The sequence below is a fragment of the Stomoxys calcitrans genome, chromosome 2 (genome assembly GCF_963082655.1).
Source record: "Stomoxys calcitrans chromosome 2, idStoCalc2.1, whole genome shotgun sequence".
NCBI lineage: Eukaryota > Metazoa > Arthropoda > Insecta > Diptera > Muscidae > Stomoxys > Stomoxys calcitrans.
This window is the reverse complement of record NC_081553.1, coordinates 108,380,468-108,396,992: the sequence shown is the minus strand read 5'-3', so window position 1 is coordinate 108,396,992 and position 16,525 is coordinate 108,380,468. Positions and strand designations below refer to the sequence as shown.

Here is a 16,525-nt window from a genome sequence, read left to right as displayed (position 1 = left end):
TCCAAAGTGAAGTCAAAAAGTCGAATTTTCCACTTTTTCTTAAGTCGACTTTTCGCCTTTTTCTGATAATCAAAAAGTCAACTTTTTTCGATTATTAAAAAGTCGACTTTTTGACAGTTAAAAAGTCGACATTCGATTTTTTCGATTAACAAAAAGTAAATTTTTTTATAGAAAAAATAAACTTTTTACAGGAAAATAGATTTTAAGACTCATATGATACCCATATTGTCACGATAAATCCACTTTTGATTGTGGGTATGTCTTGAAACCCGTTTACACTGCTCTTCAAATCCGGATTTAATGGCTCGATCACCTTTCCCTTTATAAAATCAGCTGACGAGAGCCTTAAATCCGGATTTAATGAGCAGTTTTACTTTCTTTTTTTAAACGCTCCATTTCGAGTTACTTTTGGTATTTTTTCCCCTATAAAGATCACGTTTGTACCTATCGAAACCATACAAATCGGCGGCAAAAATCGACTTGAAACTAAATCCATTTCGACTTTGTTTGACTTTAAAGTCGATTGCAGTCTTTTTTAATCAGTAAAAGACGACTTCGACTTTTTTACTCAAAAAGTCGATTAATCGATAAGTCGAAAGTCGACTTTTAAGCTAAATTTACATGGCAAATTTGAAGTATGGTCATTGTAGTAGTATTGATGAAAGCAAAGGTGTATTCGTCACATGTACACATAATCAGGATATATTCATATTACAGGTAGTGGCAGTTGACAAACAACAAACTATTGAATACACTATTTGTCAAAATCATTGATTAGTGCAACTCCGATTTTGTGTATGCTACTAGTTCGCGCCATTTTTCGTTGTTTGTGTGTGTATGGTTCCTACACACACAACAAAAACACGTTGTCAGATAGTGGACTACGCGTAAAAATAGTATTCAGCTGTTTTTAGTTATGTCACATAACCATCAGTCATGGCTGAAAAATCAAAATCATTCAAATTTTTCATTGAATGACGTCTATCGATTACAGTTTACAAAGAAATGTGTAATCAAATAAGATTAAGAAATGGGAAGTAAAGTATGAAAAATTAAATAAAATCAAAGAAAAGAACAAAATCGATGTACCGTTTTTGGCAAAACCTGTAATCAACACGAATACACGATGAGTACGGCCATGACGTGCCGTCGAAAAGGGCCATTAGATCCATAAGGCCGCCATTTTTAATTCGCCTTGCCTAGCAACATAAGCAAAGCCAAACTTGAATCTCTGTGCAGCTTCCTTCTAATTGTACAAAGTTGTAAGGTGAGTGTTTTGTTGTTATGTTAATGACCCTATCTCTTAATTGTACCATGACTTTTTTACACAATAGGTCGACTAATCGATTAAGCGAAAGTCGACTTTGGGATCCCTAGTGTTTTCCCAACCCTCTTGTTAGTGGCAACACCGTGTTGAATTGTGTCAAAATGTCATCTTTCCCGCATTTTGTATTTTTGGTTGAATTATATTTTGTTTGTTAACAAAGATCTAATTAATACCAATATTTTGAGCACGAATAAAGCGAGAACGTTTAGAATCTTTTCTAACATGGACAATACGGCGAAAGTACAGAAAAAATCGTCATTGTCCTTGACTACTCGCTTAAGCAAGAAGCGGCACAGTAGTAAGTTTTCTTTCTTTTTTCTTGTTTGGGAAATTACGACTGATTGTAAATGTAATATTTTAGGCTCGCCTCAGAATATAGCTAAAACAGCTGCCTCAAACAGTGTCGCCGCAAACAATCGTGAGTCGAGCACAACAAGTGAAGTTCCTCGATCGCCTTCCGTCATTTCAATATGTTCGGATGGCGGCATTGAGTGCTGTACCCCGCCTCAGAAGAGGAATGGAATGTTTACCGACGACTGTGGAGATTATTCACCAAAGGTGTTCGACAGTAGTTTTTCACCCTCGTGTCTGCTGTCCCAAACCTTGGCCATTGACAGTCCTGAGGTTGGATGGAAATGGAGTCGTTATTCAGCGGGATCAAAGGAAGAAATCGCAACACGAACACCAGATTCAGCCTATGCAGCAGACAGTAGTTTCACATCTGCTGGTTCCAGCAGCACAGAGCTGATAAATGCACGCGCTCGTACTGAGACTTATAATCAACGCATGGCCTACGATGCATTAAGAGAACAGCACCTGAGAAAAGTTGAAAAGACGCGAGCAGATCAGAAGCTTAAGTTACGTTGTGCTAAGCTACAGGAACAATTGAAAGGCGCTGGAACGCAAAAGTCATGTCCGAGTCCTAATAATGGTTTCGATAAGAGCGAAGCCACAACATCATCGTGTACACTAACAGCCACTGATGCCGAAATGGCAACCAGTCAAAGTACTTCATCTACAGTGAAAATGGTTTCGCCCATGGATACCATGGAGAAGGTTACTCCAAAATTGAACGATTTCTTTAATGACTCCGATGAAGATTGTTTCTTGTTGGCTGCCACACAAGAAATTGAAACGCAAATGAATGCACAAAATCAAACCCAACCGACACAAAACCCATGCAAAGCGAAAACTACTACTTCCTTATTATCGTCCAACGACAAGTCTAAGAGTAAAACGGCAACGCATTCCTCTTCTTCCAATACCTTCTTGCCATCATCATCATCACCGGCCACTTGTGCTGACTCACCAAAACAAGAAAAACGTTCTTCATTCTATATGAAGTTTCTCGAAGATGATTGTCCTGATGATTGGTTTATATCATTGGATGACATTATCGAACAAGCCACACAATCGAAAAAACCACGCACTTCATTCCAACGTTACAAGTCAATGCCTGCGAACAGCAATGATGTGGCAAATAATAACCAAAATACCTCAAAAACAAAAACTACCACCAGTGACACAACGTTAAACGAAAGTTTATTTAACGATTCACTACTTGTGGAGGCAATGGAAGCAGCAACATCATCGTCAACAACTCCTTCTTCTTCATCAACATCAACAACGTTGCGATCGAAGATCAAGCGACATTCTAGTAGCCATGTGTTGAGTCCTTCAAATGCAAATTGTAAGTAACTATTTCAATTAAAAGTACCGATATTTAGGGTAGCTGCAAAGAGAGGAAAAGAAAAGTTCTAAATGAATAAAAAAAAAACGATTAAGATTATTGCAAAATCTAACAGCCTATAAAATATAAGAGTTCTGGCTCGACTAGACTTTTTTGAAGTTCTTGATGTTGGTATAACCACATATTTGCAAGTGGGGGTAGCGATCCTCGTAAATCTCCCTTAGGTAAGCAAGGTCGCTCCGGCCTATAGAAGCGATAGCTGCGCGAACGTGATAACCACTGGTTATTTAAAAACGCCTATAACCCGTCTTGTCATATCGAGTATCAAAGGTATTTAAGTAAGGCCCGTTGTTGCCCGGAGGCCATCTTGCCGCCTGGTTTCAAATCTCGACGTGACATTGTATTACTTATGCTGAATACTTTTGTGAGGTATTCTGTCACGTTAAAACTTCTCTACTAAGTGGTCTTGCTATGCAGCACGCCGTTCCGACTCGGCATGACAAACGTGGCTTAAACTTTAATCGGACTGCACTCATTGATATGGAAGAAGTACCCCCTGTTCCAAAATGGAATGTTCGTGGAAAATTTAGTTAGTAGCCGTTGCCGTGCGGCCTCTCATTGAGGCTCAATACTCGGTACCGTTGAGAGTCCGTGACTACAGTTGCAGCACTCCGTATTCTTACGGAACATTCCACTAACCAGTGGACTCACCTGGTAGCTCTCAGCTGGACTTCTCATGATAACGATAGATACCAAACACATCGGAGCACAAAATTCCAGTACCATTCTTTGTTGACCTGGCTGCAGAACTCTGGGATCCTAGCAATGATTACGTTGTGTTTTGCGGAAATAATCGACCGCAGGCCATGGCATTCCTGTAATACATAGCGTCAACCTACGCCCCATGGCGCAGTTACCATAGAAAACGTCCACCCTATCAAGAAATTCTCGTGTAGGGAAGAGCATATCGAATCAGTGTCACTTACCAGCGACTCCTTCCTTCCCCATGGTTCGTAGAAACTCTTTGCATCTTCTTACGAGTCTCGTCCTCACGTGACCCTACGAGAGAGTATTCCCCGTTGCTGTTCTTGTAGCCACATTGCATGTAGAGGTAGCGATCCTCGTCAAACACCAAAAGATGCGTAAGCTCGTTCCAGTCCATAGGACAAGAGATGGTCCGTACGACGATTTTTTAGGTTTTCGACTGTCAAAAAGTTGTTGTTGAAAATGGCAAATACTTGTATAAAACGTATAAAAACTAGTAAACGCTTTGCGGAGCATTTTGACCACGTTAATATATTCATAAATGCTACCAGCATTAGTGAAAGGGACCAAAGGTTGAAAATGTGTTTCATGTGCTCGCCAGGATTCGAGCTCGAGACGTTTTCTGTTATAGGCGAAACTTCTAACCCATGCATCGTTGTAGAAGCTGCAACGGCAGTCGCGGACAATAAGCGGGATCGAGCGCATTGAAATGGCGTGTGATTTGAGATGCATGACAAAAGTATTCGTTTCCCGGCACGGGATAGCTGTGAGCACCACACAGGCTGGAACATTAAGGTTCGATCAGTGTGGTGTTCATTGCTGTTACGGGAAGCTTAGCTATGACCTACCGGGCTTGTCCACAGGTTACGGATAGAATGGCAGTGGCGGACAATCAGCGGAATCGTGCAGAGAGTCTCAGTGAGAGGCTGGCCGGCACTGGCTCCTACACCAATACTGAGTGCCTTTGATGCTCGATATGACAAGGCGAGTTAATGGCGCCTTTAAATAGCCAAAGGTCACCCTGTTCGATCGGAACGACCTTGCGCACCTACAGCACTTGCGAGGATCGCCACCTCCACATGAAAATGTGGCTACAACAACAACAACTTAAAACAGGAGGTCCCTTATCATTGAGCTTAAACTTTAATTGGACTTCACTCATAGATATGAGAGAAATGGAATGTTCATAGGAAATTTGGGTGTAGTAGTATATATCTCACAAGTTTCGTCAGCGCACTAGGAGGGGATAATCCGCCGAGATTGGATTTGGTGCCTATATTTATCTATCAACTTATCTGTTTGGGTTTTAGCGTGAATGTTGGAGTGCATAAGTGTAACTCACGTAAAAGATTTCAACCAAATTTGATGTAAATTGAGACTAAATGTAAGCATGCGCGCCTATGAGGCTAAACGCTTGGGTTGGAACATCAATAAATTTTCTGCGGTGGTTATACCATTCTAATGCTGGTGGCATTTGTGAGGAACTATGTCATTTGAAAAAATAACATGGTAGTCATGTAAAGACTTCTTCCTAAAAGAGGTGTCGCACTCAGCTATAAAAAATAGGCCCCTTATTATTGAGCTAAAAACTTAAATTGAACATCACTCACTGATATGTGAAAAGTTTGCCCCTGATCCTGAATGGAATGTTCAGGGCTGTCGCCTCAGCGCACGTGGTCGTCCTTTTTTCCGTCATGGGAGAGGCATATCTCGGTGCCTTCTCCACATGATTCTGGTCCGTGCCGGGATTGACACACGTCACCTGTTTAACTGCCCCGTCAAATCCAGATCCCTCTGGACGCACCCATCTAAGTCGCAAAGTGCCCGATCTGGACATTCATAAAATCAAGCAGACAAAAGATAGAACACAACGAACTGCCACAACAAAAACATAGACCGATTCGGATAATACTTGGCATAGATGTTAGAAGTCAGAACAGAAGTCTTTGTTTGCCAAATCAGGTGAAAATTGTCTTAAGAATCCGAAGATTAGAGTATATAGGGTATATATCAGTTTACAGACCGATTCGGATCATACCTGGAACAGATTTTGGAAATGAGAACAGAAGTTCTTGTGACGAATTTCATCCAAATCGGATGAAAATTTATGCTTCTGTGTTCACAAGAAATCAAATCCCGGTATCGGTTTATATGGGGGCTATATCAGATTACTGGCCAATTAGCACAGACGTTGATGCTTGGCACAGATATAGAAAGTCAGAAAATTGTATGAAAATTGAGGCCTCTAGGGGTTCAAGAAGTCCAAACCGGGGATTGGTTTATATGAAGCGAGGTATTGCAAAGGGAATGACTAGATTAGTATACCCCCATCCTATGGTGGTGGATATAAAAAGAAATTTTTGGATGTTGCAAAGCGACCATAGGATGGAGGTATACTAACGTCGTCATTCCGTTTGTAAAACATCGAAATATAGGTCTAAGATCCCATACGCCATGATATTTTAAGTCTTTCTAGCCATGTCCGTCCGTCTGTCAGTGGAAAGCACGCTAACTTTCGAAGGAGTCAAGCTAGGCGCTTGAAATTTGGCACAAGCACTTTCTTTTAGTGTAAATTGGTTGGGATTGTAAATGGGCCACATCAAATTTTGATATAGCTTCCATATAAAACGATCTCGCGATCATAATTCATGAGCCTCTAGAGAGCGCAATTCTTATCCGATTTGGTTGAAATTGCACAATCACTGTTTCTATGACCTCTTACATACGTGCCAAATATGATCTGAATTGCTCCACAACGTAATATAACTCCCATATGAAACGATCTCCCGATTTTATTGCTTGAGTCCCTATAGGGCGCAATTATTTTCCCATTTGATTGGTGGTTTCCAACATTCAGGACAATTATGGCCCGAAACGGTTCATAACCTGATAAAGCTCCAATAGTTCATGTCAATTAATTTAGTCATTCCGTTTGCAACACATCGAAAAATCAATTTCCGACCCTACAAAGTATATATATTTTGGATCGTCGTAAAATTTTAAGACGATTTAACGATGTCCGTGTGTCTGCCTGTCTGTCCGTCTATCCGTCTGTCCGTCCGTCTGTTGTAATCACTCTAGAGCCTTCAAAAATTGAGATATTGAGCTGAAATTTGGCACAGATACGTCCTTTTGATGCACGCTGGTTAAGTTCTTGAGCGGGCCAAATCGGGCCATATTTAGATATAGCTGCTATATAGACCGATTTTCCGATAAAGGGTCTAATGCCCATAAAAACTTTATTTTTCATCCGATTTTGCTGAAATTTGAAATTGTGAGTAGTTTAAGGGTGACCCAAATATGGTTCAGATCGGACTATATTTAGATATAGCTACCATATAGACCGATCTCCCGATAAGGGGTCTGAAGACCATAAAATCTTAATTTATTACCCGATTTCGCTAGATTTTGCAACAGAGGGTTATTTTAAGCCTTCCGACATCTGACCTAAATATGGATTAGATCGGTCCATATTTTCACATTTAGATATAGCTGCCATATAGACCAATCTCCCGATAAAGGGTCTGAAGCCCATAAACGCTTTATTTATTGCCCGATTTCGATGAAATTTAAAACAAATGCAAATTTTGCCCATGAACGTTCCACTATGAAACAGGGGCAAACTTCTAACCTATCAATGAGTGCAGTCCGATTCAAGTTTTAAGCTCAATGATAAGGGGCCTCCTTTTTATAGCCGAGTCCGAACGGCGTGCCACAGTGCGACACCTCTTTGGAGAGAAGTTTTACATGGCATATTACCTCACAAATGTTGCCAGCATTCGGAGGGGAAAGCCACCGCTGAGAATTTTTTCTGAGGTCTCGCCAGGATTCGAACCCAGGCGTTCAGCGTCATAAGCGGATATGCTAATCTCTACGCTACGGTGGTCTCCATTTAAAACAGTGGGTTATTTTAGGCCTCCCGACATCTGACATAAATATGGTTAAGATCGGACTATATTTGGATATAGCTGTCATATAGACCGATCTCCCGATAAAGGGTCTGAAGGCCTTAAAAGCTTTATTTATTACCCGATTTCGCTGAAATTTACAACAGTGGGTTATTTTAAGCCTCTTGACATCTGACCTAAATATGGTTCAGATCGAACTATATTTAGATATAGCTGCCATATAGACCGATCTCCCGATAATAAGTCTGAAGGCCATAAAAATCGCTGAAATTTGGAATAGTGCTCAGTTTTAAGCCTCCTAACATCCGACCCTTATATGGTACAGATCGGACTATATTTAGATGTAGCTGTCATATAGGCCGATCTGCCGATAAAGGGGCTGAAGCCCAGATCGGACTATATTTAGATATAGCTGCCATAAAGACCGATCTGCCGATAAGGGGACTGAAGCCCATAAAATCTTTATTTTTTACCCAATTTCGCTGAAATTTGAAACAATGCGTTTTTCTGAGCCTTACGATATCCGTCTTTAATACGGTTCAGATCGGTTTATAAGTGGATATATCTGCCAAAAAGACCAATATTTTGTTCTACAAAATTGAATAGTGACATGTATATTAGACCACTGAATTTCCGTGCCGAATTTGGATGCTTAAGTTATCCAATTTTCACCGGATTATGACGAAATGGGGTTTACATATATACCCGAGGTGGTGGGTATCCAAAGTTCGGCCCGGCCGAACTTAATGCCTTTTTACTTGTTTTTTTTTTCATTCATTTTTTAATTTATTAGCTAAACATTGTGAAAACTAAACTGAAAATTGGCATCCTAGAGTCTCATAACTTGACATGGCATGCATTGCATTTGTCCGATTTTAAAAATGAAAATAAAAAACATTCCTTGCTTATTCATTCCTTTCTCTCTCTCCATTACAGATCGCAGACGACAACATCAATAGATGAAGTAAGTAAGTTTAAATATAACCCCCATGCATCCCCCTTCCCCCTTACATACATTGAATGAAGTTAAAAAACGAAAAAAAGATAATCCCAGTATTTTATTGAATTTGAAATGAGATTTGCCATGCTATTGTTTTATATGAAATTAGTTTATTTCCTTTAGTTTTTGTTAATATATATTAAGGACTGTAACGTTTTGTAAGATATTTATGCACTTTTTCCTTAGTTATAATTGTGACCCGCTTATTGTTTTACTCTAAGTTTACATTACAAAAAAAAAAAACAATATAAGCAAATATACGTACAAATGAGTAGTAAGAGACAAAAAGTTAAAATGTGATGAAAAATTTTAATTACGGATTAAAAAACAAAAAATGTTCCCATCATTCATAAATATATTCTATGTAGAATGTTCGCCTAAATCTATGAATTTCATTTATTTTTAATTTTTTACATAATGGGCTAACCTTATATAAGTCTACTTAAAAAATAGACTAACCTAGGCTAAGCTACAAGGAGACAACATGACCTAGCCAACGCAGCCGCTGTATTTTGATGCGTGTAACTATGCTATCGTCGTCATACAGCTCATACAGCTCGTGGTTCATAAGTCGCCTATATTCTCCGTTAACGCAAACTGGTCCATATATTTTACGAAGAATCTTTCTCTCAAATACTCCAAGCACTGCCTCATCTGCTTTCACAAGCACTCATGCTTCAGAACCATATAACAGCACGGGTAGTATCAGTGTCTTGTAAAGTGTAATCTTCGTCTGTCAAGAGCTGGCCTTGTTTCTAAACTGCTTACTTAGTCCAAAGTAGCATATGTTTGCCAGTATTATTCTTCGCTTTATCTCAAAACTGGTGTCATTCGTTTCGGTTACGGCGGTGCCGAGGTAGATAAAGTTATTGACTATCTCAAAGTTGTGGTTCCCAACTTTCTCCATGTTCTCTATCTGCTCGGTTGTGCAAGGATTTTTGGGAGTTGAAACCATCCATTTCGTCTTATCTCCATTTACTGCCAGACCCATTTTCACTAACTCTCTTTCGATTCTTTCAAAGGCTGCAGTTACTACTTCCGTTGACCGACCTATGATAACGATATCGTCGGCATAGGCGAGTAGCATGTGCTCTTTTGTGATTAGTGTGCCATATCTATTCACATCTGCATCTCGTATAATCTTCTCCTGCAGGATATTAAAGAGATCACACGATAGGCTGTCTCCTTGTCTGAAACCTCGTTTGGGTACTCCATTCTTAAAAGACTTTATTTCTGCTTGATATTCTCATGATGTCTGATTTAGGGGTGTTTTCGGGGTTAAGGTGGTCCCCCAGACACTTGGCCCCGAAAAAATATCAACATCGTGCTCTTCTCTCAAATACCATTTACTTAAAACGCATATTGTCATTGGTTTAGGGGGAGTTTACAGAACATGGCCCCAAAATTGGTAATCAAATTCGTTTTCTAATCTCAAATACCTTTCATTTGAGCCACATATTGGCATGATCGAAAAATGTTTACCCTTTGGGGGGTGTCTTGGGGAATACCAAATACCTTTATTTGAGCCTCATATTGCGATGGTCAGTAAAAAATTGCTGTTTGTGGGGTATTAAAAAATGATCCCGAAAGTGGGTATCAATTCTTGCTCTGCCCCCCAATACCTTTCATTTAAGCCCCACATTGTCAAGGTCGGTAAATATGCCCGATTTAGGGGTGTTTTGGAGAGTGGGGTGGTCCCCCAAACACTAAGCCCTGAAAATATATCAGCAATGTGCTCTATTCTCATGTATCGATATTACCATTAATTTGAACCTCATATTGCCATTGGCCTCAAAATTGAATATCAAATTCGTTTTCTAATCTCAAATACCATTCATTTAAACCCCTTAAACCAAAAAACAAAAATGCCGATTTGGGGTAGGGCCTTAAAAACTATGAACATCAAGCTCCACTGTCTTGACTGTCCACTGTCCTATTTGGGGGCTGTTAAGGTGGTGGGAGGTCACGTAGACAGTTGGTCCCGAATGCTAATATCAGATTCATGGTCTACTTCCAAATACCTTTCATTTGAGCCCCATTTTTTCATAGTCGGCAAACATGACCGTTTTGGGGGGTGTTTTGGTGACTTTGCTTTGAAAATATATATCAGATTCGCGTTCTACTTTAAAATACCTTTGATTTGAGCCTCATATTGCAGTGGTCAGCAAATACTTCCTATTTGGGTGGTGTTATGGGGGTGGGTTGGCCCCATAGATGCTTTTCCCGAATATTGATATCAGATTCGTGCTTTACTTCCAAAGACTTTTCATTTGAGCCCCATATTGCTATGGTCGTAAATTTGCCCTCTTTGGGGGATGTTCTCGGGGATGGTCGACGCCCCCAAAAACGTGGTCCCACATTTGGATTTCAGATTCGTATTCTACTTGCAAATACCTTTCATTTGAGTCCCATATTGCCATGGTGGTTAAATATGTCCGATTTAGTGGTGTTTTGGGGCTTGGGGTGGTCCCCCTAGCACTTGGTCCGTCAATTGGATATCAGATACGTTTTCTTATCCTAAATACCTTTCATTTGAGTCCCATATTGTCGTGATTGGTATATATATATGTATTTATATATTTGGTAGGTTTTGGGGGTGGGCGCCCCCCCTAGGTACCCCATCCGAAATTTGGATACTAAATTTTTGTTTGTAGGTTACTATAAGAGAGCACACAAAATTTCGCTTAAATCGCACCTCCCATCTCCGAGATCTGGCGTTTCTGAAAATTAGGGTAAGTGGGAGGGTCTCTCCCCCTTCAGATATCGAAAAATGTAGTGCCCTATTTTCACCACGGAATCATTATGCACCATCTGTGAAAATTTCAAGAAAATCGGTTCATCCGTTTCTGGGACTATAAGACAAGACAAGATATAACCTCTGCGATATGTATGGTAGCCTTTTATTAATTTTTCATTAAACGTGAGCCCCTTCCAGAAAAGTTTTAAAGCTTCCGGTTTTCTTAGGTTGGGTTAGATTGGAAGCTTTTTTACAGCACGACCGAAGGCCGTCTAATTTCCCCCTCATTGAAATGCAATAGCCGTTTTAATTTAGAAGAATATTGACTTTATTTTACTAGTGGACCTATGAGAGAGGAGGCAATTTTAAACCCGGCCGAAGTCCTGTTATTTTTTTGCATCCACAACAGTTTCATACTGGTCACCTTTGTTAAGGGAAGATTCATTGTTAAGGGATTTGAAGTTATCCCAAATATGCAGACATTCGATTGGTCGATGTTCCTTAAAAGCACTATCTACGCAGCCATTTTAATTGCAAAGAACGCCTGAACGATGCTGTACCTCACATGAAGAAAAACGTCGATATGTAGTTCAAACAGGGTCTCCAAGGACTTGGTCGCAGTAGTGCCCTACTACTGCCTCCTATTCACTCGGTCCTATGAACCGGAGCATTCCGGCCTGTGAGAATCCCATATGAAATGCTTGTAAAACAACTTGACGCTGACTCTTTGATTGGGTTTACGGAGCGTTATAGACACTCCGTATTTAAGCCGGCCGATCTCTCACTGAGGCTATCCACTCGTTACCGCTGATTTTCGGGACGACTGCAGTACAGCTACTCTATATACAGAACTTTCCACTAACCGAAATCTGGGGACCCACCAGGGTCATAAACCTCATCTGCTGTCACCGAATCTCTGCCACGATGAGTGAGCCGCGAAAGATTTTTTTACTCTATTATTCCTATTAAAGGTCGAGTTCAGCTTACTATCCAGATCCACTCCAAGAAACTACCGATTTCGGTCCAACGAGGTCCCTTGCAGTCTCCATAGTCTGATCTGAGGTACAAGACCAACTCTGTCTTCGTAGCATTCACCTCTAAGCCGCACCCATTTGACCAAGAGGCTATCACCCCTTGTACGTTGTCAAGAACTTCATAAGAGTAATCAGTTCCTATGCATAACCGCACACCACAGATGCCTCAAGTCCTCATAGAATTCCATTGACCATGAGAATCTGAAATAACTCCTCCTTGGTGTGTATCCTGGTCACTTTTCTCATTGCCAAGTTTTTCCATGAACATTCCATTGAGGAACAGGGAGGGGCAAACTTCTCACATATCAATGAGTGCTGTCCGATTCAAGTTTGCGCTCTTTCAAACTAACAGACCAAAATCATAAATTGACCTATATCCAGTGTTTTAGATAGAGCTTTCCTTGCGCTTGAGCGAGGCGCATAGGTTTAAAACCCAAGATAAGCCGCGCCTTCCGGTCATTCTCATGTACTAGCTTGCACATTGCCTCATTTGTTACGTTGTTCTCGATGCATGGTGTGTAGACAGATTTGATAGAACGAATGTCGTTATCATACTCGTGCTCTACTCGCAAATATCTTTCATTTAAATTGCATATTGTTATCGCCTGTAAATATGTCTGGTTTGGGGCTGGTTTGGCCCAGACTCAGACGCTGTGCTCTCAAAGCTCCATATTGCCGCGATAAGTAAATAAGACAACTTTGGGGAGTGGATTGACGGTCGCCCCCCAGAACCTCGGTCCTGAAAGTGGATACCCATTCCGTGCTCTACTCCCAAATTCCTTGTATTTGAGCCCCATATTGCCATTGTCAGTAAATATGTCTGGTTCAGGGGAAGTTTCCGGAGTCGGCCGTGCCCCCAAACACTTGACACCAAATTGGATGTCCGATTCGTTTTCTACTGTCATTTCTACCTTTCATTTGAGTCCCACTTTGTCATGATTAGTCTGTATGTCACTTTTGGCGGGTTTTGCGTACACTTACTCCTTACATAATCAAATTTTGATACCAAATTTTTGTTTTTACGCTATATCCAGAGCGCAAACAACTTTTCGCTCAAATTCTCCATTTTCAAATTAACACAAGTCATTCCTGTGTCAACAGGACGGGCCGAACGGCCTTCATGTGTTTTTTAAATTTTCCTTCTTGTGGTGCGAGTGGCCTCCAGACACTTCTCCTTTAATTTGAGTAGAAGTCCCGGTCGGCATACATGATCGTTTGGTGTTGGGGCCCATCAAAGACCGTTTATTTGAGTTTCTTCCTGTCGCGATCTACTTGGCTTGTTAAGAGGCAACAAATGGCAAATGGTACTCCACTGTCAAAGATCTTTCATTTAAGTCCCATATTATCCCGATCGACCTACATGCCCTATTGAGCGGTATTTAGGAAATGGGTCGCACCCCAGACTCTTTGACCCAAATATGATTACCAGATTCGTAGTCTACACCCAACAACTTTTCATTTGATACCAATTTCATGTCGTTGGGTGCAGGGACGTAGTCAGGATTGTATGAGAGGTGGCAGCTGCCCAAATATCAAAGTACCAAAATTCGTAAATGAGATACGACTCATTTGATATCCATATTGTCCCAATCGCTAAATGTGTCCTGTTGGACATTTTTTTGGGGGGTGGGGAGGCCCCAGACACCTTGGAATACATCTTTGTATCTGATTTATTCTCTACCTTGAAATACCTTTCATTTTATACCCATTTTGTCATAATTGGTGCACATGTCCGTTTTGGGGGTTTTTTCGGGGTGGGAAGACCTTCCGACACTTGCGGTCAAATTTTTATATCAAGTAAGTACTCTACTTTTAAATACCTTCCATTTGATGCCCATATTGTCAGTAATCTTGTCCGTTTGGGTGGGGCGTCCCTCCAGGATATTTGACCCCAAAGTAATATACCAATTTTGTGTTTTTGGCTTACCCTAAGGCGGCATACGGAAACCACCGCATAGGTTAGAATGTCCGCCTGTGACGCCAAACGCCTGGGTTCAAACCCCGGCGTAAATATCAGAAAAAATTTCAGCTATGGTTATCCCCTTATTAATGGCTAACTGGCTACATTTCTAAGGTTCCTGCCATGTTAAACTTCTCTAACAAGTGGTGTCGCTATGCGGTACGCTGTTCGGGCTCGGCATAAAAAAGTGGGCAATTTATCACCGAGCTTACAATTTAATCGGACTCATTGGTATGAGAGAATTATTCTTTGTTCCAAAATTTCTCTTAAATCTCCGAGATTTGTCGTTTTTGAAACTTGGGGTAAGGCCAAGTTTCGGAGGATTTAGGTGAATTATTTTTATCTGTTAAATCTCTTGTACTTATCAAAATGTTATGTTTGTAGATGATAGATGATATCCAAATGTGCCAAAAAGGGTATCATATTATTAGGGTTCTTAAATTATGAATATTTGCCAAAATCAAAACAACGTTATCAAGAAAATAAAGTTTATGGAAAAAGTCCTTATATTAGGGATATCCTTAACAGTAATATTCTCCTGCTAATACAATAAGCTTAATTAAAATAAAAAATGATTGATGGCTTTATATTCCTTTGCCATTTTTTGATTAATGGATTTCCTTAAATATGAACAAATTAACTTTACTACTTGCATAAAAATCTTAAAAAATTAAAAAAAAACTGTGATTTAATACCTCACTAAAAACATAAAAGAGTTGATGCTAGCAATAATAATATGACAGCAAAGTAGAATTATCAAATCAATTCTTTTTAAAAATGTGATAAAAGAATTTTTAAAAATTTTTCCCATTCATGTATACTCTTAAGATTATCTTAATATATGTCCAACAGTATAGTGTGTTAAGTCAAGTAAGTTAGAATAATTCAAGAAATGTTTGCTTTTGGATCTTTAAATCCAAGCAAACTAAAATTATTTATCGGAAATTTTTTTAAGGTTTAACATAAAAATTGTGGTCTTTAGCCTATAGTAGTATTAAAATATCACATTTTATACAAAAGTAAGTATATTGATGATGATTGTGACCATCAAATCTCGAAAAGTAGTAGACATACATACAAGCTTAAAGTTGAAGAATGGCTAATTATTATTTCACCCAAAACGATGAATTTTACATAGCCCAAAAAGTTTCACATTACCGAAAAATCAGGTTACAATTTTTGATTTTACTTACACAATCTGAATATTCTTAATAATTTATTTTATTCATTCAAGCTATATCGTCCTTTCATACAATTATATTAATGTTTTCTTTAATAATGTTGTAATATTTGAGTTGAAATTAAAAAAAAAATTCGGTTTAACATAAAAATTATGGTTTATAGCCTATAGTAGTATTAAAACATCACATTTCATACAAAAGTATGTATATTGATGGTGCTTGTGGCCATCAAATCTCGAAAAATAGTAGGCATACATACAAGCTTAAAGTTGAAGAATTGTTTAGCATTATTTCGCCAAAAACGACGAATTTTATATAGCCCAAAAAGTTTCACAATGCCGAAAACTCAGGTTAAGCGTAGGGTGAGATTTAAAAAATTTTGATTTTACTTACACAAAAATAATCTGAATATTCTTAACAATTTATTTTATTCTTTCAAGCTATATCGTCCATTAATACAATTATTGTAATGTTTTCTTTATTAATGTTGTAATATTTCGGTTGAAAATTTAAAAAAAATTAGGTTTAACATAAAAATTATGGTCTATAGCCTATAGTAGTATTAAAACATCAAATTTTATACAAAAGCATGTATATTGATGATGCTTGTGGCCATCAAATCTCGAAGAGTAGTAGACATACATACAAGTTTAAAGTTGAACAATGGTTTAGCATTATTTCGCCTAAAACGATGAATTTTATATAGCCCAAAAAGTGTCACAATGCTGAAAAATCGGGTTAAGCGTGGGGTGAGATTTAATAATTTTTAGTTTTTCTTACACAAAAATCATCTGAATATTCTTAACACTTTCTTTTATTCTTTTAAGCTATATCCTTCCTTTAATACAGTTATTGTAATGTTTTCTTTAATTATGTTGCAATATTTCGGTTGAAGTCGTCACACTGTTTTCAGGGCAATCTAG

The 16,525-nt window shown here is 39.1% G+C and overlaps 1 protein-coding gene across 3 annotated transcripts in view; it reads left to right on the top strand.

The window, feature by feature from the left end:
* Positions 1-1,533: 1,533 nt before the first annotated feature.
* The window catches only part of LOC106093811 (uncharacterized protein DDB_G0271670), a 59,162-nt gene continuing 44,170 nt past the window's right edge, over positions 1,534-16,525 (top strand). For 2 of the 3 annotated variants that reach the window (XM_059363366.1, XM_059363365.1), the window contains exons 1-3: positions 1,534-1,625; positions 1,689-3,017; positions 8,627-8,654. In XM_059363366.1, the coding sequence (XP_059219349.1) occupies positions 1,550-1,625; positions 1,689-3,017; positions 8,627-8,649 (1,428 nt within the window). In that variant the 5' untranslated portion in view covers positions 1,534-1,549 and the 3' untranslated portion in view covers positions 8,650-8,654. Of the gene's footprint in view, positions 1,626-1,688; positions 3,018-8,626; positions 8,966-16,525 lie in introns of those variants that run through there. The other variant, XM_059363364.1, reaches the window with a different exon arrangement.